Raw genomic sequence first — 23,551 nt, 5'->3', positions numbered from 1 at the left:
ATCCATCCATCTACTGAACAAACCTACAACCCTGCCCTATTGGCATTCTTTTCTTTCGTCTAACTACCCCTTCTCTCCTACCTCCTAGCCTTCACATACTCTCTTCCCTTTGGACCATTATGCCCTCCCCCTCACACACACACAGAGCTAACATCTACTCCTTATTTATATCTCTGCTTAAAAGGAGCCTCTGCTCACCTCCCAGTCTAAAGTAGGTTCCCCTTATCCTGCCTTTCATAGAAACCCCTGTTCCTTCTTCCTAACAGTTGTCACAGAGTGTCACTGAATCTTCGTTTGTGGGTTGGTTTGCTTATGCCTGTCTCCCTGACCAGACTATAAGCTCCATAAGGGCAGGAGCAGGTCATTCTCCAGTCCCCACCATAGAGCCTACCTCACGCACAGTAGGAGCTCAATAAAGAGTCATTGCATGATGGCATTGGTTGAGTTTAGAGAGAACCTACTGTGTGCAGAACACGAGGAGGCCAGGTGTCTTGTAGGGATTTTCTCATGAATATAACGGCCTCTTGAAGCTTACAATGTAGTAGAAAGAGGTAAAGAATGTGCGTGGAGAATTTTAATGCAGAGCATGAATCACGAAAGAGGGGGAGAGGCCTTGCCAAGGGAGGCCGGGTTTGAGGGCGGGCCCCGCTCAGCCCTGACTGCTTAACGGAGGATAAGCCCCCACCTCCATGAGCTTTAATTTCCTCACTGACGAAATGGAGCTAAAAAAACTAGAGGATGGAGGAAGAAACACTGTGACCATGAAATTGCTTTAAATTGTTCAAATATATCTTCAGAGTTCTGGGAAGAGTTTTTTAAACGTATAAAATCATGGTAAGAACTGAAATCAACGTGATTTATTGATGCAATTTTTTATAAACAGAGCCAAGTAGAAGAAATTAATAAACAACTAAAAATGTGTATTTATTCAAGTTGAGCTTGTCGTGTTATTATGCAGATTGAATGAGACAAAGAATGTGAAATCTCCCTAGAGGGAAAACTGACGTACAGTCCATATGCAACAGGTTCTTGCTCTTTAATTCTATTTGGGGGTGAGGGTGGGTAATCAAACTGTGAAAGCTGTATAGGATTCCAATACTTTAGTACTACAAATAGTAGGTAGGCTTTTCAGCACTTTGATATACTCTTTCCGTTTCCATGTCTGCATCACAGATTACCTCAAAACGTGACGGTGTACGAAGGCATTGATTATGCTCACGGCTTCTGTGAGTCTTGAGTCTGGACAGACCACGGTAGGGACAGCTTGTCTCTGCTTTTGGTCACTGAGGTCTCAGCAGGAAGACCCAAAGGCTGGGGGCAGAGACTATCTGAGAGCTCACATGTTCGTTCACGCGTACAGTGTTGATGCCGGCTGTCATCTGGAGACCTCAGCTCCTCCCCATGTGGGCCGCCCATGTCTGTGTGAGCTAGATGGAGCTTCCTTATGACATGGGAGCTGGATTCCAAGCAAGAGTGTTTGGAGAGAGAGAGCCAGGTGGAAGCTGTATTCTTTTGATGACATAGCCTTGGAAGTCACGTAATGTCACTTCCAGCATATTCTATTGGTGGAGTAGTGACAAATCCCCCAGATCCCCAGATTCAAGGAGGAGGAACCTAGTCCCACCTGTTGTGGGAGCAGGTACTCATAATGTAAGAAGAGCCTGTTGGATGGGAGAGAAATATTGACGCAGCCACTCTGGAAAGAAGCAGCCTGATACACACACATATTATGTCATGTCATCCTGGCTGTAACCTGTGAGGAAGGGACTCTTCTTAACTCTGTTTTACAGAAGAGGGAATTCAAGCTCAGCAAGGCCAAAATTTTGCCCAAGGTCATACCTATAAGTGACAGCCGTAGGATTTGAACTCAGCTCTCAGTGGCCCCTACCATTACATTCACTGCCTGTCAAACTGAGGACAAAGATGCCAACAGCTTATTTTATTTCTTGAGATATTTAATTGGCCAGATCCCTCTGGGATGCTGTTGAACCATGGAGCCTTGGGAAATGATGGCTTGTTCTGGTGGCGTTCCAGGCAGAGGCCTGAGGGGAGAAGAAGGATGTAACTCAGCATGACGGGAGAGGCACATGACCTGGTGTGGGCATTCAGACAGCCAGGGTTGCTTGGGGTCTGACTAGGGGGGGGACCTTGAATCCAGGTAAAGGGATTTAAACTTTCCTGGGGCAATAAGGAGGTACTAAAGGTTCTGAGCAAGTTGGTGGTATGGTCAGAAAAACTAATCAGGAGAGTGCGGAAGATGGATGGGAGGGGATCCCATGTAGGAGACGATGTGGGGAAGGAGTCGATGCAGCTGGAGTGATGGGCTAGCTTATTGGTGGGGCCGAAGGGAACAGAGGGGCCTTGGGAATTGAGAGCAATATTCCAGAGGAAGAGCCGAAGGGCTTTGTGGGGACCGGGACGGGAAGCACCATGAAAGGCTCCAAGGCTTTGGGCCTAGGTGCTCTGGGCAGGTGTGGGAGGGGGAGCTATTAGCAGAACTAAGAACGCAGGAAGGAGGGCATGGAGAGGAGGTAAAGAATACCCAACGTTTTCTGTTGGAAGTTGGGTGTTGGGTGTTAGGGCTCAAGGAAGAGCCAGGGCAGACGGACAGTCTTTGCAGAGAGATTGAGGTCAAACCCATTAGGTCAGGCAAGGAGAGAATGAAGCCGAGGGCTTTGGGAAATGAGAGTGCCAGCCAGTAGTTCTCAAACTTCGGTGTGCAGCTGGATCTTCCGGAGAGCGAATCAAGACCTCAGACCCAGGCGCCGGGGAGCCGGGCCTGTCGGCGCCCCGGGGAGAGAGGAAGCATGGGAGCAAGTCTGTGGACTTACCATGCCCAGGGGATTCTGAGGCCACCAAAGTGTAAGGTGGGAGCCCAAACAGTAGTTCTCAACCTTGGCTCACGCTGGACCTACCTGAGCAGTGTAGAAATACCCACGTCTAGGTCCCACCCACCCCAGAAGGTTCTTACCTCTGGGAATATTAAAGGGGATTCTGAGGTGCAGCCAGGTTGGGGTCTCCTGGGTGAAGGAGAGGAAGAAGAGGCAGGTGGTATTCCAGGGGCTGAGAAATAACAAGGCAGCAGGAGGCCAGGTAGCTGAGGACGTGGCCCCCGTGGTCCGGGAGGGAACGAGTGGGCCACGGGGAAACGAAACCAAGGTGTCGGTGGTCTGAACTGTACTGCACGTGGGGATGCTGACGGGCAGCCCGCACCCACACCCCAAGCCAGCGAAATCTGAAGTTTGGGGGTGAGACCGGGCATGAGCCTTCTTTAACTCTGTAGGTGATTCTTGCTGACACTCAGCCAAGTCTGAGGACAAACATTGCTTCTCACATGCGGGTGTGGACACACTTCACTGGGAGTCTTGTTAAAATGCAGGTTCTGATTCAGCAAATCTGGAGTGGGGCCTGAGACTCTGCATTGCTGACCAGCACCCAGGCAGTGCCTGTGCTGCTGGTCCATGGACCACACTTTGAGGAGCGAGGAAGTGTACATCAACACTCAAGAGTCTTGGTGATCCGCTCTGTACCAACACCCCTCCCCACATCCCGTCTCCAAGCCCCTTCCATTAGAATCAGACCCACTGTGATGCCAGCTGGCAGGTGGGCAACCAGAAGTCTTCCTGCTGCATCTCCACTGCTCTCTGCTCCCCTTCTTGCGACAGAACATCAGAGCTGGAATCAGTGTGCCCTCCTTACCTGCCAAGGGGGATGGCACATTTCAGAAAGAGCAATAGGTATTTAGGTTCACACAGACGTGTACCCGCACACACTTGCCACCCAGAGACAGGAGGGAAATCATATCACACCCGTTTAGAGCATGCCAGACTCCCACCTCTTCAGCCTACCCACCCTTCCCTCCCACCAAGGGCAGGGGAGACCGCCCCCACAAGACGTGCCCTTCACCTCACATCTCAACCCCTGCCAAACAGTAGGGCTGGGAAGGAGGGACAACTCTGCCTGAGGCCAGACTCTGAGGTCTGAGTTCAAAGCCTGGCTCTGACCCTTACTAGCCATGTGACCTTGGACAGGTCAATGAACCTCTCTGAGCCCATTTGAGCAGTGTTTTCATTGTAAAATGTAGGAAATAATGACCTACCTCTCATGGTTGTTGGATGAATCAATTGATTCATAGATATCTGGATATAAATGGATATGAACCCCAAAAGCACAGAGCAGGGCACAGCATGGCAATAGGGTTTGAGGGTGGGGTGGTGTCCCCCTTCCGCATGGTCATCCTGTGTGCCCCGTGTGTTCCTTCTGCAGCCGCCGCTCCCAGCCCAGGAGCAGGGCAGCCTCTGCGGCTGACCTCCGGCCCCGGAGTCTCGCTTACGTTCTTCTCTCCGCAGACATGGGGAGCTTCGAGGAGGGCGAGAAGCACCAGAGCGTCTCCCACGGAGAGGCAGCCGTCATCCGCGCCCCTCGCATCGCCAGCTTCCCCCGGCCACAGGTGACCTGGTTCCGGGAGGGCCGCAAGATCCCGCCCAGCAGCCGCATGTGAGCCCTGCTCTGGGGGGAATGGGGAGGCGGGGGCAGACGAAGTTTGGGGCCAAAGCCCACAAAATGCTGAGGAGAGCACTCGCTGCAGAAGCCTTTTTCAGCTCTTCTGGGACGTAGCCAGATTGGGGACCCCGCAGATGATGAAGTGTAGTTTCCAAGGGGCTTTCTGGGAAGGTGCGTGCAAAGACACGGAACCAGGACAGCTCAGTCTCCTTCCTGGGGAATCCCAGGGCGTTGGCTCCACTCTCAGCTGGAGAATAATTCTGCCTCTCAGAGCACTTAAAAAACCCAAAGAGGCACAGACAGAGGCGTCATCACCTTGGTTACAGGCCGGGGCCCAGGCGAACACCGCCAGGGAGCCGTGGGAGGGCCTGGCCTCTCCCTACAGGGCGCGGCCCGGGTGTTTCCGCTGTGCCGTGTGGCTGGGCAGCCGCTGCTGTGCAGGCTGTGTCTTTTGGCTGCGGGGAGGAGGGCAGGCCCAGCAGGGAGAGAAACACACGGCCCTTTCAGCGTTAACAAGGACCCCTCTGTGTGGCCCAAGGCGTTGGCTGTGGCAGCCTGGCTTGTGGGCAGGAGTGATGGAGCCAACACCTCCATCACCGTGTATATATCTCCACAGAGGGCGAAGGCCAGAGCATTTCCTCCTGGGACATACCCGGCCCTCCTGATCCCCCCTGAGGGTCTGGGGCTGGCTTTCCTCTGTGGCACTCTGCCTCTCTCCGACTCCCAGAAAAGAGGGAAGTCCATTCTTGTCCTCAGTCAACTGAGGGTGGAGCCCGGCCTGCTCTCTGTAGGAAGCGGGAGCCCAGATGGACAGTTCTTGCCTTTGGGGACCGTGAAGTCTAGGGAGAGACACACAGTAGTTCTAGCATGGTAAGATCCTGGCAGTGACAGCGGCTGTGAGTTCACTGAGCTCCTGCTGTGTTCTCCAGCTGGGCTGAGCACCCTCTCCTCCAGAACCGGGCATGCTTCCATGGAGGAAACCATCCCCAGAGCACAGGCTTAAGAGATACTTGTCGAACGGGTGACCCTCACAGTAACACTGTCAGGCGGCTGGTTTTATCCCCATTTTACAGATGGTAAAGTAAAGCCCTCAAAAGTTTAACTACTCTGCCACATCTCACATGGCCACTCCCAGGCTTGTCGACTCCCCGAGTCAGGGTCCTTAATGCTGTCTTACAGGAAAATTATGTGAGAGATATGGGAACAAAAGAGATAAAGTGATTGTACTTGTTGGTCCTGGTACCGTGATTCTCGGCCTGGCCACCTGTGAAATCATTTGGGACAATTTAAAATATCTTGATCTTTAGATCCTAACCGCCCCCACACACATATTCTGATTTCATTGAAATGGAGTGTACCCTGGCATCAGAATTTTGTTTTTGTTTAATTGAGGTCATAATAGTTTATAACATTGTGAAATTTCAGTTGTACGTTATTTGTCAGTCACCATACCTATGTGCCCCTTTATCTTCGTGCCCACCCTCCACCCCGCTTCCCCTCTGCTAACCACTAATCTGTTCTCTTTGTCCGTGTGTTTATCTTCCACATATGAGTGAAATCATTTGCTGTTTGTCTTTCTCAGTCTGGCTTATTTCGCTTGACATAATTCCCTCCAGGTCCATCCATGTCGTTGCAAATGGGACGATTTTGTCTTTTTTAATGTCTGAGTCGTATTCCATTGATCAGTCATGGGTACTTGGGTTGCTACCACATCTTGGCTATTGTGAATAATGCTGCAGTGAACATAGGGGTGCATAAGTCTCTTTGAATTGTTGATTTCAGGTTCTTTGGATAAATACCCAGTAGTGGAATAGCTGGGTTGTATGGTATTTCCAGTTCTAATTTTTTGAGAAATCTCCATACTGTTTTCCATAATGGCTGCACCAGTGTGCATTCCCACCTGCAGTGGACGAGGGTTCCCTTTTCTCCACACCCTCTCCAACATTTGTTCTTTTTTGTCTTGGTGATTATAGCCATTCTAACAGGTGTAGTAAGGTGATATCTCATTGTAGTTTTGATTTTCATTTCCTTGATTATTAGTGATGTTGAACATCTTTTCATGTGCCTGTTGGCCATCTGTATATCTTCTTTGGACAAACGTCTGTTCATATCTTCTGCCCATTTTTTGATCAGGTTATTTGTTTTTTTGTTGTATGAGTTCTTTATATATTTTGGAGATTAAGCCCTTGTCTCTGACATGTCTCTGATATGATTTACAAATATTTTCTCCAAGTTGGTGGGTTGTCTTTTCATTTTGTTCCTGGTTTCCTTTGCCTTGCAGAAGCTCTTTAGTCTGACAAAGTCTCATTTGTTTATTTTTCCTTTTGTTTCCCTTGCCCAAGTAGACAGAGCATTTGAAAAGATCCTTCTGAGACCAATTTTTCTGCCTATATTTTCTTCTAGGAGTTTTATGCTTTCACATCTTACCTTCAAATCTTTAATCCATTTTGAGTTAATTCTTGTGTATGGCCAAAGATAATGGTCTACTTTCATTCTTTTGCATGTGGCTGTCCAGTTTTCCCAATGCTATTTGTTTACTTATTTATGTAATTTAAAGATTGGCACCTGACTTAAGATCTGTTGCCAATCTTATTTTTTTTCTTCACCTCCCTAAAGTCCCCCGGTACATAGCTGTATATTCTAGTCGTAGGTCCTTCTGGCTCTGCTACGTGGGACGTCACCTCAGCATGGCTTGATGAGCGCTGCTAGGTCCACGCCCAGGATCCGAACCAGTAAAAACCCAGTCCACCAAAGCAGAGGGCGCAACCTTAACCACTCAGCCATGGGACTGGCCCCAACACTGTTTATTGAAGAGACTTGCCATTCTCCATTGTCTTGGCTCCCTTGTCGAAGACTAGCTGTCCATAGATGTGTGGTTTTGTTTCTGGGCTTTCAATTCTGTTCCACTGATCTGTGTGTCTGTTTTTGTGGCAGTACCATGCTGTTTTGATCACTATGGCTTTGTAGTACATTTTGAAGTCAGGGTTTGCGATGCCTCCAGCTTTGTTCTTTTTTCTCAGGATTGCTTTAGCTATTCGAGGTCTTTTGTTGCCCTGTATGAATTTTAGAATTCTTTGTTCTATTTCCATGAAGCATGTCTATGGTATTCTGATTGAGATTGCATTGAATCTGTAGATTGCTTTAGGTAGTATGGACGTTTTAACTATGTTTATTCTTCCAATCTATGTGCATGGAATGTCTTTCTATTTCTTTATGTCATCATTGTATAAGTGTCTCACCTCCTTGGCTAAATTTATTTCTAGATGTTTTATTTTTATGTTGCTATTGTAAGTGGGATTGTATTCTTGAGTTCTCTTTCTGTTAGTTCATTATTAGAGTATAGAAATGCAACTGAGGGTCCAGCCCCGTGGCCGAGTGGTTAAGTTCGCGTGCTCTGCTTTGGTTTGGTGGCCCAGGGTTTTGCTGGTTCAAATCCTGGGCACAAACATGGCACCGCTCATCAGGCCATGCTGGGGCGGCGTCCCACATGCCACAACTAGAAGGACCCACAACTAAAAATACACAACTATGTACCAGGGGGCTTTGGGAGAAAAAAGAAAAATATAATCTTTAAAAAAAAAAAAAAAGAAATGCAACTGATTTTTGTAAGTTGATTTTTTTACCCTGCAACTTTGCCATAGTTTTTGATTATTTCTAATAGTTTTCTGATGGATTCTTTAGGGTTTTCTGTATATAAAATTGTGTCATCTGCAAACAGTGAGAGTTTCACTTCTTCATTGCCTATTTGGATTCCTTTTATTTCTTTTTCCTGCCTAATTGCTCTGGCCAAAACCTCCAATACTATGTTGTATAAGAGTGGTGAGAGTGGGCACCCTTGTCGTGTTCCTGTTCTCTGAGGGATGGCTTTCAGTTTTTCCCCATTGAGTATGACGTTGGCTGTGAGTTTGTCATATGTGGCCTTTATCCTGTTGAGGTGCTTTCATTCTATACCCATTTTCTTGAGAATTTGATCATACACAGATATTGGATGTTATCAGATGCTTTCTTTGCATCTATCGAGATGATCATGTGGTTTTTATTCCTCCCTTTGTTAATATGGTGTATCACATTGATTGATTTGCAGATGTTGAACCATCCCTGTGTCCCTGGTATAAATCCCACTCGATCATGGTGTATGATCCTTTTAATGTATTGCTGTATTCGGTTTGCCAATATTTTGTTGAGGATTTTTGTATCTATGTTCATCAGAGATATTGGCCTGTAATTTTCCTTCTTTGTATTGTCTTTATCTGGCTTTGGGATCGGGGTGATGTTGGCCTCATAGAATGAGTTAGGAAGTGTTCCATCTTCTTCAATTTGTTGGAATAGTTTGAGAAGATGGGTATTAAATCTTCTTTGAATGTTTGGTAGAATTCTCCAGAGAAGCCATCTGATCCTGGACTTCTGTTTTTTGTGAGTTTTTGATTACCGTTTCAATCTCTTTACTTGTGATTGGTCTATTCAGATTCTCTGTTTCTTCTTGATTCCGTTTTTGGAGGTTGTATGAGTCTAAATATTTATCCACTTCTTCTAGATTGTCCAATTATTGGCATATAGTTTTTCATAGTATGTTCTTATAATCCTTTGTATTTTGGAGGCATCCATTGTAATTTCTCCTCTTTCCTTCCTAATTTTTTTTATTTGAGCCTTCTCTCTTTTTTTCTTAGTGAGTCTGGCTAAGGATTGGTCAGTTTTGTTTATCTTCTCAAAGAACCAGCTCTTAGTTTCATTGATCCTTTCTACTGTTTTGTTTCTTTGTTTGTTTCTATTCCATTTATTTCTACTCTAATTATTATTTCCCTCCTTCTGTTCCTTTGGCCTTTGTTCTTCTTTTTCTAGGTCTATTAGATATAGTTTAAGATTACTTATTTGAGATTTTTCTTATTTGTTAAGGTGGGCCTGTATTGCTATGAATTTCCCTCTTAGGACCACTTTTGCTGCATCACATATGAGTTGGCATGGTGAATTTTCATTTTCATTTGTCTCCAGGTGTTTTTTGATTTCTCCTTTAATTTTTTCATTGATCCATTGGTTGTTCAGTAGCATGTTGTTTAGGCTCCACATATTTGTGACTTTCCCAGCTTTTTTCTTGTAGTTGATATCTAGTTTCATAGAATTATGGTCAGAAAAGATGCTTGATATGATTTCAATCTTTTTAAATTTATTGAAGCTTGCCTTGTTTCCCAGCATATGGTCTATCTTTGAGAATGTTCCATGTGCACTTGAGAAGAATGTGTATTCTGATGTATTTGGATGGAGAGTTCTATATCTATCTATCAAATCCATCTGGTCTAGTTTTTCATTTAATTCCACTATTTCTTTGTTGGTTTTCTATCTGGATGACCTATCCATTAATGTAAGTGGGGTGTTAAGGTGCCCTACTATTATTGTGTTGCTGTTAAAATTCCCCTTTTAAAAAGGTCTGTTAATAATTGTTTTATGTATTTTTGTGCTCCTGTGTTAGATGCATATATATTTGTAAGTGTTATATCCTCTTGGTGGAGTCTCTCTTTTGTCATTAAATACTATCCCTCTTTGTCTTTCACTGCCTTTTTTATCTTGAAGTCTACTTTGTGTTGTATAAATATAGCAACACCTGCTTTCTTTTGTTTGCCATTAGCTTGGAATATTGTCTTCCATCCCTTCACTCCGAGCCTGTATTTGTCTTTAGACCTGAGATGTGTTTCCTGGAGGCAGCATATTTTTGGGTCTTGTTTTTTAATCCATCCTGCCACTCTGTGTCTTTTGATTGGAGAATTCAATGCATTTACATTTAATGTGATTATTGATATATGAGGGCTTCGTGCTGCCATTTTATCACTTGTTTTCCAGTTGTTCTGTATTTCCCTTCTTTCTTGTCACATGTATTTCTGACTGCCAATTTATTTTAGTTATTCTCTGTGATGATTTTCTCAGTTTTCTCTTTATTTATCATTTGTGTCTCTGTCCTGATTTTTTGCTTAGTGGTTACCATGAGGTTTGTATAAAAGATCTCATAGATGAGATAGTCTGTTTTCTGATAGCCTCTTATTTCCTTAGACTAAGCTGGTTCCATCCCTCTCCTCTTCCCCATCTAAGTTGTTGTTACAACTTATTCCATTTTGTATTGTGAGTTTGTGATTAAAATGAAGTGATTATAGTTATTTTTGATGATTTCCTTCCCTTTATCTTTAATGTTATAATTAAATGTTTGCTAACCTGTTCTGATAGAGAGCTGCAATTTCCTGATTTTGTCTGTCTATTTATCCCCTTGCTCAAGGCTTTGTAAATCCTTTTTTTTTTTTAAGGTGTGAGGGCCCTTTTGCTTATTTCTTGTGGCGGGGCTGGTTCTTATGGTGATGATCTCCCTCAGCTTTTTTTAATCTGGGAAAGTCTTTATTTCTCCATCAGATCTGAAGGATAATTTCGCTGGATAGAGTATTCTTGGCTGAAAGTTTTTGTCTTTCAGAAGTTTGAATATATCATTCCACTCTCTTCTAGCCTGTAAAGTTTTTGCTGAGAAATCCACTGAAAGCCTGATAGGGGTTCCTTGTAAGTTATTTTCTCCTGCCTTGCTGCCCTTAATATTTTTTCTTTGTCATTGACTTTTGCCAGCTGTACTAATATATGCCTTGGAGAAGGTCTTTTTACGCTGATGCAATTAGGAGTTCTATTAGCTTCATTTACATGTAATTCCAGCTCCTTCCTCAAGTTTTGGAAGTTCTCAGCTATTATTTCTTTGAACAAGCTCTCTGCTTCTTTCTCCCCCTCTTCTCCCTCTTGAATACCTATAATCCTTATGTTGCATTTTCTAATTGAGTTGGATATTTCTTGGAGAATTTCTTTATTTGTTTTTAGTCTTAGTTCTCTCTCCTCTTCCACCTGAAGCATTTCTATATCTTTGTCCTCTAAATTACTAATTCCGTCCTCCATAATATCAGCTCTGTTTTTTAAGGATTCCAGATTTTCCTGTATCTCATTCGCTGTGTTTTTCATCTCCAGCATTTCTGATTGTTTTTTTTCATAGTTTCAATCTGTTTTGTGAAGAATTCCCTCTGTTCATTAGTTTCTTTCTTTGTTTGAACTATCTTTCTGAGTTTTCTTGTAACTCATTGAGTTTCTTTATGATAACTATTTTGAACTATCTTTCTGAGTTTTCTTGTAACTCATTGAGTTTCTTTATGATAACTATTTTGAATTCTCTGTCATTTAAGTTGTAAATTTCTGTGACTTCAGGATTGATTTATGGGTACTTGTCATTTTCCTTCTGGTCTGGAGTGTTAGTATACTTCTTCATGCTATTTGATGGGGTGGACTTTTGCCCTCGCATAGTGGTAGTATCAGGTCACAGATTCTACCTGCTACCACTTGAAGGGGCAGGAGCTGTGTTTTCTGAGCCTGCCATGAACACTGGCAGATGTGCCTGACCGTTGAAAGCTGTGCTGACAGGGCCTGTCTGTGCTTACCTGCTGGTCACTGTCACTCCTCACATGTAGGCACATAGGTGCTCTGGTGGGGGTCCCACACTCTGACCAGCTGGCTGAGCTGGTGTGCCAGGCAGGATTGAAGGAGGGTTGCTCTCTCTCTCACACGTGTGGTCCCATGGGTTCCCACTCTGCACTCGCCGTCTGCCCACCTAGGATGCTCAGCTTGGTGGGGACACCCCCATAATTGCTTAGCCACCTCGGTGTGGAGTGTTCCCACAGGCCAGGAGGCAACTCTGAGGAGTGAAGGCATTCCTGCAGAGGGCTGCCTTTCCCCTTCCCCCTCTCAGAGTTGCACACCAGCTGCCACGCAAGGTCCTGTGCCCTAGGCCACTGCCTCCCAGGAGGGTCCAGCACTCCCACCTTCAGATGCACATCTGCACAGATCTCTCAGACTCTACTGTGTGTGTGAATGTTTCTGTTGGTTTATGCATGTCCTTTTCATTATACCTTAGGGGCAAGATACTAAGGGAAGAGCTCACTCTCCCATGATGCTGACATTACTCTCTCACAAATAATTTTTTAGTATAAGTGTGTTCCAAATGCTGCATGGGCACACTTATATTAAAATTTTATTCTCTATCTCAACTTGAACTGAGTATCTTATATTTTTCTTTGCTTAATCTGGCAACCATAACTCTCTGTAGGTTAGAAAGAGACAGAGAAAAGAGGGGATTCTCAAACATTTTTGAGGTTTTAGGACCCATGCTCTAATCTATGTCCTCCTTGAGATATCTGTTTGGCGGTTCAGAGATGTCTTAACCAGATCCAATATGCAGCACAGGGACAGGGGACAGGGTCCCCAGATGTGAGGTCCAGTGCAATTCAGGGAAACTTTGATTCATGGGTCTGAGAGCTGGGGAAGGGAGAACTCACTCCCCAGCCCAGCTATCACTGCCCCGGGCTGCCCTGGGCAGAGCTGCCACCCTGTCATTTTCGAGAGCCATGCCCCCTCGATGCCATGACACTGCTTCCTGCGTCACTCTCAGAGGAGGCACTGGCCAGCCAGCATCAGAATTTTTAAAAACTCCCCGGTGATTCTGACATGCAGTCACAATTGAGAACCACTTTCCTAGAATGTATCCATTATCTACAGACACAATAATGCCGCATAAAAAGTGGTCCCAGGGACCTGAAACAGTGAGCATATATTTGCCATATGGATCTGCAGGTTGGTGATCTTGGCTGGGCGCTCACTTGTCTGGGGTTGTCTGGCTATTGCCCTATCAGAGTTTCTGGGTGTCTCACCTCTACTCCACACATCTCGTCCTCCAGCCAGCTAGCCCTAGCATCTTCTCCTGGCAATTGCAGGGGAGCAGGAGAAGAAGCAGAAACAGATTTTTGAAGCCTCTGCTGACATCCTGTTGGCCTAAGAAAGTCACATGGTAGAGCTCAGAATCAAGAAGCAAGGAAATTGCCTCTGCCTGTTGAGCGAGAGGACCTGCAGAGTCACATGGCATAGAGTGTGGCTACAGAGTGGGTGAAGAGTCAGGGCAGAACCCCAGGTCAGTGGGTGGACCATGCTGTGTGAGTCAGAGCATGCTCCCCTGAGGCCTAAATAAGCTTCAATAAAACCGGCAGAGCATGGTGAAAGTTAACACTGATTCTGAGGTTAATTATAGAAGGGGAATGCTCTGCCACACGGGTGCTGAGACAGGTAGATGAGTCCTCACCCCTTCCTAACTCCTTTTTCCAAGATTATCTCACATGTCCTAGGTGTATCAATGATGGCATCCTGCAAGCCAATCAGTTGATAGTTGCTACCTGGAATACTGTGTTGAGAAGGATTCTGAAGCTTCATCCAGACTCAGTGGAAAGAGGGCCATGATAGATTGGCGATGTCTCCCGTGGCTGTGCCAATGGGGCATGTAGGCCTTTATCCACTATGTTTGCTGCAGTAGATGAAACCTTTCTCCAACCTCACTTCCATCATCCCTTTCCTAACACCTCTCTACCTCCTTTTTTCATTCCTGATCTCCGTCCTCACCCTCTTTTTATTCCCAGCAGCCTCTGGCACCCGGACAGAGCAGTCTTGGCATGCACACATGCACACCTTCATGGTCACACCCACTGCTTCCTGCCCTCTCCATCACTCTTACCAAACACGGACTAGAGCACCATGGTGATTTTGTCCAGCAATTGCAGTGAATTAATATTCATGACGAGAGGAAAGGCCCCTGGAAGCAAATTCTCTGGTGTCTGTTTGCGAGAGATACATATCTGATGAGCGGTATCAGCCAGAGGGGTGCGCGGGGCACTGACAGTGTGCACTATCTACAGAGGGCCGCTCTCCCTGCTGGGGCAGCAATGACGATTACAATGCCTCGCCCATTCCCTGGTGCTTATTGTTGAAAAGGAGACAAGATTCTTAACCATGGCACATGCTGGGGGCTTTGGGCAGGTTCTCAGACGGTTTATTTTATTCTTAATTAAATTATCAATTGTGCCCCCATGGAGTCGAGAAAAAAGGGCTGGCTTAATAGGATTGTGGCCGGAAGGTGGGATGGGAGCTGGGCCAGTCAGAGAGGCGGGAAAGACCTAGTCAATTGAAACCAGAGAATTATGGCTGAACAATATAACCCAGCCCTCGCCTGAGCCCTGATGTCCACGCCCCTCAAGAATTCTCCTGCCAGCTTCTTTCCGTGGAGGTGTATCTGGGGGCAGCAGGCTGGAAGCCTCCTGGGTGCCAGGAACAGCTTTGTGCACTTTGGAAGTGAGGTACGGCCCTGTTCCAGAACCATCTATCAAGGGGATGGTCATCCTGCCGAAGGCTGTAAGCCCAGGGACCTCAGCCACCTGCTGAGGGCAGAGGGAGGACAGGTCATAAGGCCATCAGCACTTTGCAATCCCTCTGCCCCTGTTCCACTCCACGCTCGGGACTCGAACCCAGGCCCTGTGGGCCCCGGTGCAGAGTACTGTCCTCTCGTGCTAGTCGAGGCAGTGCCAGCTGCAGTAACAGACAGACCCCCAAATCCCAGGACTCAGCACATAGAAGTGCATTTCTTGCTCAAAGTCCCCCCATGGGCGAGGGATGGGAAGGGGCCTCTCCTCCACAGTCATTCAGGGACCCTGGCTGTGGGAGCTCTGCCGTCACCAGCACTGGGCTTCCACGTTGCCCTGCACTGACGGGGGGGGAGGGGCAAGAACGTGGGCATCGTGCAGGGGTTCTTGTGGTCTCACCCTAGCAGTGGGGCACATCCCTTCCTCCGTATCCCCCGGCTCAGCCACACTGCCCCATCTGGATACAAGGGGGCTGGGAAGGGCGGCCCCCAACTTCTCAACAACTACGGTACAGATCTTCCTCAGCTTACGACGGGCTTATGTCCTGGTAAACCTGCATATCGCCAGCCTGAGAAAAGATCAAAATTCAAACTTTGAAGCACAGTTTCTACTGAATGCTTATCGCTTTAGCACCATCGTAAAGTCAGAAAATTGCAAGTCAAATCATCGTAAGTCAGGGACCGTCTGTATCCGTGGAAGGGGCTCCCGAAACTGAGGTGGACACTGACCATCTCTGCCACCTCGACACGCCATCCCACCTAGGACAGGATATCTCCGTCGTGGTCCTGTCAACATTCAGGGCCTCATTCACTGTGCGGGCTGTCCCGTGCATGGAGGATGCTCAGCAGCATCCCTGGCCTCTGCCACCAGTTGCTTTTAGCACCCCCACAACTGTGACAGCCAAAGGTTGCCCAGACGTTGCCAAATGTCCCCTGGAGGGCAAAGCCACCCCTGGTTGAGAATCCCTGACCTGGAAGTCTCCACCATAATATAGACGAGATATAGCTAAAGGAGAGGACAGGGCTGGGGAGAGTCTTCCTGCTCTAGGAGAGAAGGAACTGGAGGTGGGAGCCGCCTTCTCTGGAGGCCACGAGGGGGCTCAGGCGATGCAGGTGAGCCGGAGAGTGGGACCAGGCCCTGCCCAGCGCACCCACCCATCGAAGGCTTCCTTCAACCTGCTCACATGATGCCCTGGCAACGGGAGTGGCTGGGGAAGCTGGAACCGCATGGTCCAAGTGCACTGCTGAGCATCAGATTAGCCGTGACGTTGGCCCATGTGCCAGGTGAGGGCCGTGTGAGAGGGAGGGGGACAGGCTCAGGCCCCGGTGGGGAAAGAACAGAAGGAGCGACAGGAATCAGACTCGCTCACGCTCCAAGCTGGAAGGAACCCTCGCAAGCATCTGCTTCTGCCCCTTGCACAGAGGAGGAAACTGAGGCCTGGCAAGGAGGAGGTGACATGCTCCTTAGAGGCTGGGGCGGAGCTCCATCCCAGAGCTCACCCCTGCCCCGCCCAGAGCCCAGCCTCCCTGCCCCCAACCCTCGCCCACCCCTGCAAGCTACACTCAAGGGCAAGGGTCCCTGCAGGAGACACTCACGTGGGGAAATGGTCACCATCCTTGTCCCAGTTTTGCCACTTTTAAAATATTTTAGCTTGGCTCTGTTGCACCTCCCATCACCCCACTAACTGGTAGTTAAAAGAGGTCTTCAAAAAGAAAAAGGCCATCTTAGGGTACCCAAGAGTTGGGGCAGGAGGTCTTTGCCTTCCTACATCTCGGAGCTCCACTGACGGTGTGAGACTCAACACATGAACCCCCAAAACCAAGAGAGAGGGGACCGCAGCGTACCCTGGCTGGGAGAGGCGTTAGTGGGGATGTTTATTTGAGAGCGTGTTTAAAACTCTGTAACATTCATCTAATGGGAAAATTTGAAAAGAATTCAACTGGATTTGTCCTTGTTAAACTAACATTAAGGATGTTGAACAGCTGTCTCGGGCACATCACATTAAAATCCGGAGATAGACTTGACAAACTAATGGTTTTGCTTGTCACTGGGAGAACGGGTGAAGGGAGGAGCCGGGCAGAGTGGCCCAGGCAGCGCTCCCGGCTCTGTTTCACCCACATCGAGTTGGGTCCCCGGCTGTCCCCCTGGACCAGCCCCTCTTCTCTGCCTGCACACCTGGGTGCTGGGGGCTCCATGAGGGGATCTCAGCAGAGGGAGCCAGTTTAGAAGTAAACAGCCCCTGTCTGCACCCCACTGCCCGGCCAGCCTCTTTTCCTCCTCTCAGTCAGCCCAGACAATGCCACTTTTGTTGACTGGCTTCAGGGAGATGGAAATTGATACCCTAAGAAGGGGTTGGAGGGAGATGTGACCCCAGGAGTCTGTGTTCCGTCAACCTGTGGCCTTTGAATCAACCTAAATAAATTTAGGATTAGGTGAAGGCACTGGTTCTGGAATGGTCCTGCTCATTTCTAAATTCATTATCATCACTCATCATTCACTCATTCATTCATTCATTCCAAGACATTTTTTCAGTGTCCGGATGCTGCTGATGTAGAGATAACCACACACAGCCGTTGATGCTATGACAGGGAAAAGGGCAGAATCCCGCAGGAGCTCAGACCCCTAGTGCAGGCTTGGGGTGGGGGCAGGAAGCTTCACGCGGACAGTGGTCTCAGCGCTCTGGGCATGTGCTGTATTTGGGTCTGACCCCCAGTGCTGGCAGTGTGCTGGATTCTCTACAAACTGCACATGGCTGGAGTTTAGGCAGTAAATGGTTTTGGGGGTGTGCTGGAGGAGGGGCTCCGAGAGGTGGCTGCGGGGGGAGGTCTGGTCCAGCCACCTGCTTCAGGTCCCTGTTGCACCCATCGCTGGATGCTCAGAGCCCCTGAGGCCCCTGTCAGAGGAGTCCTTTTCCTCTTCCCAGAGCCATCACCCTGGAGAACACCCTTGTCATCCTGTCAACGGTGGCTCCCGACGCAGGCCGCTACTACGTGCAGGCTGTTAATGACAAGAATGGGGACAACAAGACCAGCCAGCCCATCACGCTCGCGGTGGAGAGTAAGTAAGCGGCAGGGCCTGGGACCGAGTGCGGAGCGTGTCATTAAATCTTGGGAATGGGGCTCCAGGGGGTCACTGGGAAGATGGAATGGTGGTGGAGGGGGAGGCGGGGCAGGAGACCTCCTGAAGAGGAGGAGACGCAGCTGGGGTGAGTGTGAGGGCAGAGGCAAGTCTGAGATTCTGCATCAGGAGAGGGGATGCCAGCCTGGTTGTTAGCGGGGCCACCGGAGACCTGGGGAGAGCGTGGATGTAGGAGAGAGCGTGTGCCTGTGTGGGTTACAGCCGCCCCTCGGGCTCAGGTGCTGAAGGGAGAGCATGCCAGGAGATGGGAAGTTTTTAAAGAAACACACCAACTGCCTCTGCTCAGCTGGCATATAAAAAGCGCTGCTTCCACTCAGAGCCAGGACGTCCTTTCTGATGGGCACACGGCTCTCTGCCCAGGCGCCCACCTAAACGTGCCCCTCTGCCCATCCCCTGAGACCACCCCGTGCCCTGCAAGAGAGAGGCAAAGCCCTCCCAGTGGCAGAAGGTAGCAAATTTAAAGGGTGACTCCTTGGGTTTCCTACGGCAAAGAGGTATTTGTCCCCCCGAGACTGAAGGCAGGTTTCTGAGCCATGATGGAAATGCTGGGGATGCCCACCCTGCCTGGTTCTCCCGGCCAGGCCGGCCCCTCCCTCCGTGCTCCATCCCTGGGATAGAGCAGGTGGGTGGGGTGGCTCCGGCAGCAGGCGCAGGCTGGGAATCACGGAGCACGTGAGATGAGGCCAGAGCCTCCCGCAGCAGCCGAGCAACCACACAAGCTGGGGGAGCCAGATGTTCACATCCCTCCACATCTGTACAACTCCTGCTCCAAAAGCAAGTCTCATTTATCATCCATGGTCGAGTTGGGACGCACCCACCGGCAGCAAATGAGGATTCAGGTCAGCACAGAACCTCCCCGTGTCCTTCCTCCGGTCCCAGCCTCTGTCTGACGTTGCCCGAAGGGCCCAGAACATTCCTCAGCCCCTACCATGCCCATTCCTATGAGCACCAGCAGAACAGCTTCTCATTTCTGCAGAGTTCTCTCCCTCCCCACCCCAGGCTCCAGTCTGCCGAGAGAGAGACCTGGGTACAGGGAGGAGCGTTCCATATTGGATACTGACCTATCACGGTCACACGTATAACCTCTGACATTGACCTGGGCCAGGGTCTCAGTGTAGTCTCGGCAGCCTGGGGCCCAGCCCATTGCCTGGGGCTGCGATTTCTGTAGGAAAAGAAGTTTAATCATTGAAGGGAGATGCTTTTCCCCACGTAGTTTTCACTGATCAGACTACCTGGAGTCTAATGGAATCCAGTCATTTGGTAACAGGCCATGTTCACGGTCCGAGTCAAGGCCAGACATCTTCCTGAGTGACTCAGTTTACCCTGAGAGCAGAGGTTGGAGCCTCCCACTCTGTACTCCTACCCCAGCACCTAACCTGCTCATGGGAGTAAACCAGCTTCTCTCCCGGCCCACTGTGGGGTCCATTCATTCTCTGCTCCATGTCAATCCCCCCAACCCTGACCGGCCCAGGGGCGGCAGGAGGGCCCCCGACCCCCACGTCTGCCCAGGCCCCCCTCGGCTGCCTGTTTCTGCCACTCCATCACCCTCGCCTCCTGCTCTCACGCGCTGATTTGTGCTGGATTGAGAACAGAATCAGCTGATTTTCAGCTAATTTCTTCTCCCACGAGCGACTGCACTCCAAAACCCTGTGCCTGTCATGACACAAATCCCCCAGCCTGCCTGTCTGCCAGCCGATTCAGCAGGAGCAATTGCCACTTCACCTGCCACCGGCCCCATCTCCCCTTGTCTGACTCCCGAGCCTCGCCCCTCCCCCCTCCTCCCTCCTCTTTTCTTAGCAGCCTCCTGGGAGACACCTATGCTCTTCAGAAACGGAGAAGGAGAGAGCAAGGCCAGTGACCCTGAGAGTTGCCCCCTGCCCGGGTATCACCCTGGTGACCTCACTCGGACTGTCACAGCTCTTGAAAAGTCCACACCTGGGTGGTGGCCCCACACCCAGGGATCAGAGTTGCACTGTCTAATCGAAACATACTGGGAGCCACATAAGTAATTTGAAATTTGCTAGTAGCCCCATTTTTAAAAAAGGAAAAAGAAACAGGTGAAATTAATTTTATTGATATATTTTATTTAACCTAACATAGCCAAAATATTGCCATTTTAACATACACTCAAAATAGAAAGATACTAATGAAACACTTTACATTATTTTTTTTTTGTACCAAGTCTTCGAAATCCATGTGTATTTTCCCCTTACGGTGCCTCTCAATTTGGATGCTAACTTTTTATCTGAAATATGTGATCTGTATTTAGATTTCATAAAATTTACAGCTGAAAAGGTAGAGTCCCAGGCCCAAACTGTTCCACACATGCTTAAAAAAGTGTTCTAATAACTGATTTGGAGATCTGTTTTTAATTAAATGTAAATTAGATATAATTAAATCCCATTAAATCAAAGGGCACCAGCCACATTTCCAGAGCTCAGAGCCACCTGTGGCTCGTGGCCCCTGTGTTGGAGGGGCAGTCCAAGCTCGTGGGCGGCTGGAACCTGCCCAGGAGGGGAGCGGCTCACCTCGCCACCCCACCACTCATTTGACCTGTGGCCCAGTGAGTCACATGGTCCCGGGGCCTCAGTTTTCTCATCTGTAATGTGATGCCAATGGCACAGCGTGGTTGGAGGACTAAATGAGGTGACTCCAGGAGAATGGGTCACGGTGGGTGTTCTCCTTGTGCCTGTTATCAAAATCGTCCCGGGGCAGCAGGATCTGACTTTGCCCGTCTGGGGAGCCCCCTGCTCCTTCCAGCCCCGAGCACGTCAGGAACCCCCATGGAAGATGCCACTCCTCCTGGCTCTGGTTTGCGTGTGACTTTCCTGGCTTGACCTTTGAGGCCCCGTTCACCCCACTGTCCAGAGCACTAATAAGGCAGATGTCCGGCGTTCCGTCCCTCAGCTCAGCCAGGCTGTCCCCTCACCCTAGCCGGTCATCGGAGACCCGGGAGCAAGGAGGTGGCTCGGCACAGCCTTCGCCAGCAGAGAACACTTGACTGGAAGGCGTGCCTGCTGAGGGCAAGTCCCTGCCGCCCCTCGGCCTCTCTGACACCCCCAGTCTGCCCCGAGTGTCCCCCATGGCCCTCCCCTCACACCAAGAGCTTCCGTTTCCAGCGCTCCCGTGTGCTGGGCGCCATCCAGGCACCTGCGGGAATCGCCAAGTCCATCTGTATGACAGGCACTGGAGGCAGGTCATTATTGTCATCTGCAAGTCACAGATGAGAGCACGGAGGAAGCGGATGCCGCAGAGGTGAAGCAAATTAGTTCCCAGTGACATTTGCTAGTACCTGCTAATGGACACACCAGGCAGGGGACCGGGTCTCCTGGCCACAAACCTGCAGCCTTAGACGCTCCCCAGATCCTCTCGGGCCCAGCCTTGCGCAGTCTCATGGGAAACTCCCTCTGCCAGACACTGAAAGGCGTCCTGTGGTCTCCTTCCTTCCACTCCATGAGGCGTCCTCTGAACCCCCGTCTGCCCTCAACCCTCTCAGCCTTTACCTCCCACTGCTGCCAGCTCCCCTGCTCCCCCAGCCCTGTGCATGCCGTCTCCTTCCCCCATCACTGGTCCTTCCTAGTGGCAAATCCACCAGCTTCTCTCCACCTTGGTGCTCCTTGACTACCCCGGACACAGCACTGTTGATGCCCTCCCTGGCACCCTGTGCCTGGAGATCCAGGACCTGTGCCCACACTGTCTCTCACGGTCTCCCCGTCCCCATCGCTGCGCCCTGAAGTGAACAAGCCCAGCAAGCCTGGTTCTCAGCTCCTTGTCCGCCCCCCATTGCCTGGTCCCCCCCAGCTCTCCATCCTCTGCCTCACATCTGCACAAACGGCTGCTCCGTCCCCCTCACCAGCCGGGGCTCCTGCCTTGAGTCTCTGGGCGTCTCCTCTTGAACAGGTCCGTTCAGACATCCCCCCACCATCTCAAACTCAGCGTGTCAAAATCCAGATTCATCTCCCAACTTGGAAACCAGGTCCTCCTGGGCGTCACTTTTCTTTGCAAAGGGGGCCCCATCTCCAGGCATTTAGTCTCCAATCCCCTCATCACCCCACTGTCTCCCTCCACCCCCAGACCATCACCAGGCCCTGTCGACTGTGTCCTCCTGTCTGTCATCCCCTCTGTGATGCCCACCGAGGTGCCCGCAGGCTGACCTGTAAATCCTCAGTTAGTCAGACCCTGATCTAACCTCTCCCAGTCAAATCTGCCTTTACTCCCCCTAGCAGGGATGGAAAATGGGTTTCAACTCCTAGGCCAGCTCTGATCTACGCTTGGCAGTGTACTGTGTTAAGAGGGATTCAGAGGACACATCTGGGCTCGGCCAGGAAAAGCACTGCAACCAGTTAGCGCTTTCTCCTGGAGGCGAAGGGGCGTGGGCTGGGGACAGGGTAGCACGAGGGCCAGGATCTGCCACCTCCGTGACTGTCCTTCCTCATCCCTCCGGGTGCTCCGAGGGCTACCCCAGCACAGGGCCCACACCTTCACTCCCACAGGGCTCCCATTCTAGAACATCCTTCACTCCTTCTGGATCCTCTCAGGTCCAGTCGAGCTCCCCACCTCCTGTGAGCCCCCAGGGAGCACTTGAGGCTCGATCTCCTGAAGCACTTAACGTGCACCCTCTCCCTCAGTCAAGAGCCCCCTGAGGGTCTGTGACTTTCCCCTCTGGGTGGCCCCTGGGTCCTTCACTTGGTCGAGGCCGGATGGGATGGGGGGTGGGGCCAAGGAGGCTCTCCCGGAGCACAGGGAGGCAGATCCCCAGGAGGGGACTGTGCTTTATTGAACACTCCCATGTGCCAGGTGCTCACCCCCGACCCGCTTAGCCGCCCCACGGGGCCCTCCTTCCCAGCGCCATCACGGGCGTCTTTAGACCTTTAAAAGTCTTAGCACCCATCTGACTTCCTCCCAGACCCAGCAGTCCGTGAGGACAGACCCCTGCCCGTCTCGCTTGGTGGGGAATCGCTGGCACACGCTCAGAAGAGACTTGTGGGGTCGGGGGCTGACCCCACACACCTTGGGAAGAGGTGATTTTCATCCCCATTTTGCCGCTGAGAAAAGAGACTCAGTGGAATGAAGTGCCTGCCTGGGGCAGAGCAAGGTGCTGAGTGGTCTTCCTGACCCCCAGGCCTCCTTCACTGGGTCCAGGGTCCCGGGGCATCACCGGTGCCTCCTCTCCGGTCCCACAGGCTGCCACCTGGGCCTGGGCGTGACCCCCCGGAGTCCCTGGGTGGGTGTGGGTCTCCCCACTTCCCTCCCTTCTCCCCTCCCAAAGCCGACCAGCCAGCTGGCCGGGGTCCTGGGGTGACCCTCGTATTTTTCAACTCCGAGGGCTCTCTGTTTACCCGGCCGCACCGTGCGGCTCGCCGCCTGGGCTCTGACCGTCTGTCTCCTCCTCGTGCCCCATTAATCTGGCCCGGTACCTGAACGCCCGGCACGTGATAAACTACTTAGAGCACGCTTTTATGGATTCAGCTATATCAGCAGCTTTCAATCCGATTGCTCTTTATGGCACCTACATGAGGCTTTTATATTGTTGCAATTATTTTGCTTTATATGCTTCCTTTCTTCCTTCTTCATTTTATTTTATTTTTTACATTTTACTCCCATCCTACCTGGCTTTTTCCGGTTAGGCCTGGAGCTTCCTTGTGGCCTGGAGGCGAGGCAGGAAA

The 23,551-nt window shown here is 49.9% G+C and overlaps 1 protein-coding gene across 3 annotated transcripts in view; it reads left to right on the top strand.

Annotated features, from left to right (window-relative positions):
* The window catches only part of SDK2 (sidekick cell adhesion molecule 2), a 277,315-nt gene that overhangs the window by 166,765 nt on the left and 86,999 nt on the right, over positions 1-23,551 (top strand). For all 3 annotated transcript variants that reach the window (XM_070483542.1, XM_070483541.1, XM_070483543.1), the window contains exons 4-5: positions 4,350-4,497; positions 17,671-17,804. In XM_070483542.1, coding sequence (XP_070339643.1) covers positions 4,350-4,497; positions 17,671-17,804 — 282 coding nt within the window. The remainder of the gene's footprint in view (positions 1-4,349; positions 4,498-17,670; positions 17,805-23,551) is intronic.

This window comes from Equus asinus, chromosome 13 (genome assembly GCF_041296235.1).
Source record: "Equus asinus isolate D_3611 breed Donkey chromosome 13, EquAss-T2T_v2, whole genome shotgun sequence".
NCBI lineage: Eukaryota > Metazoa > Chordata > Mammalia > Perissodactyla > Equidae > Equus > Equus asinus.
Note: the sequence above shows the minus strand (reverse complement) of the source record. Positions and strands in the feature narration are given on the sequence as shown.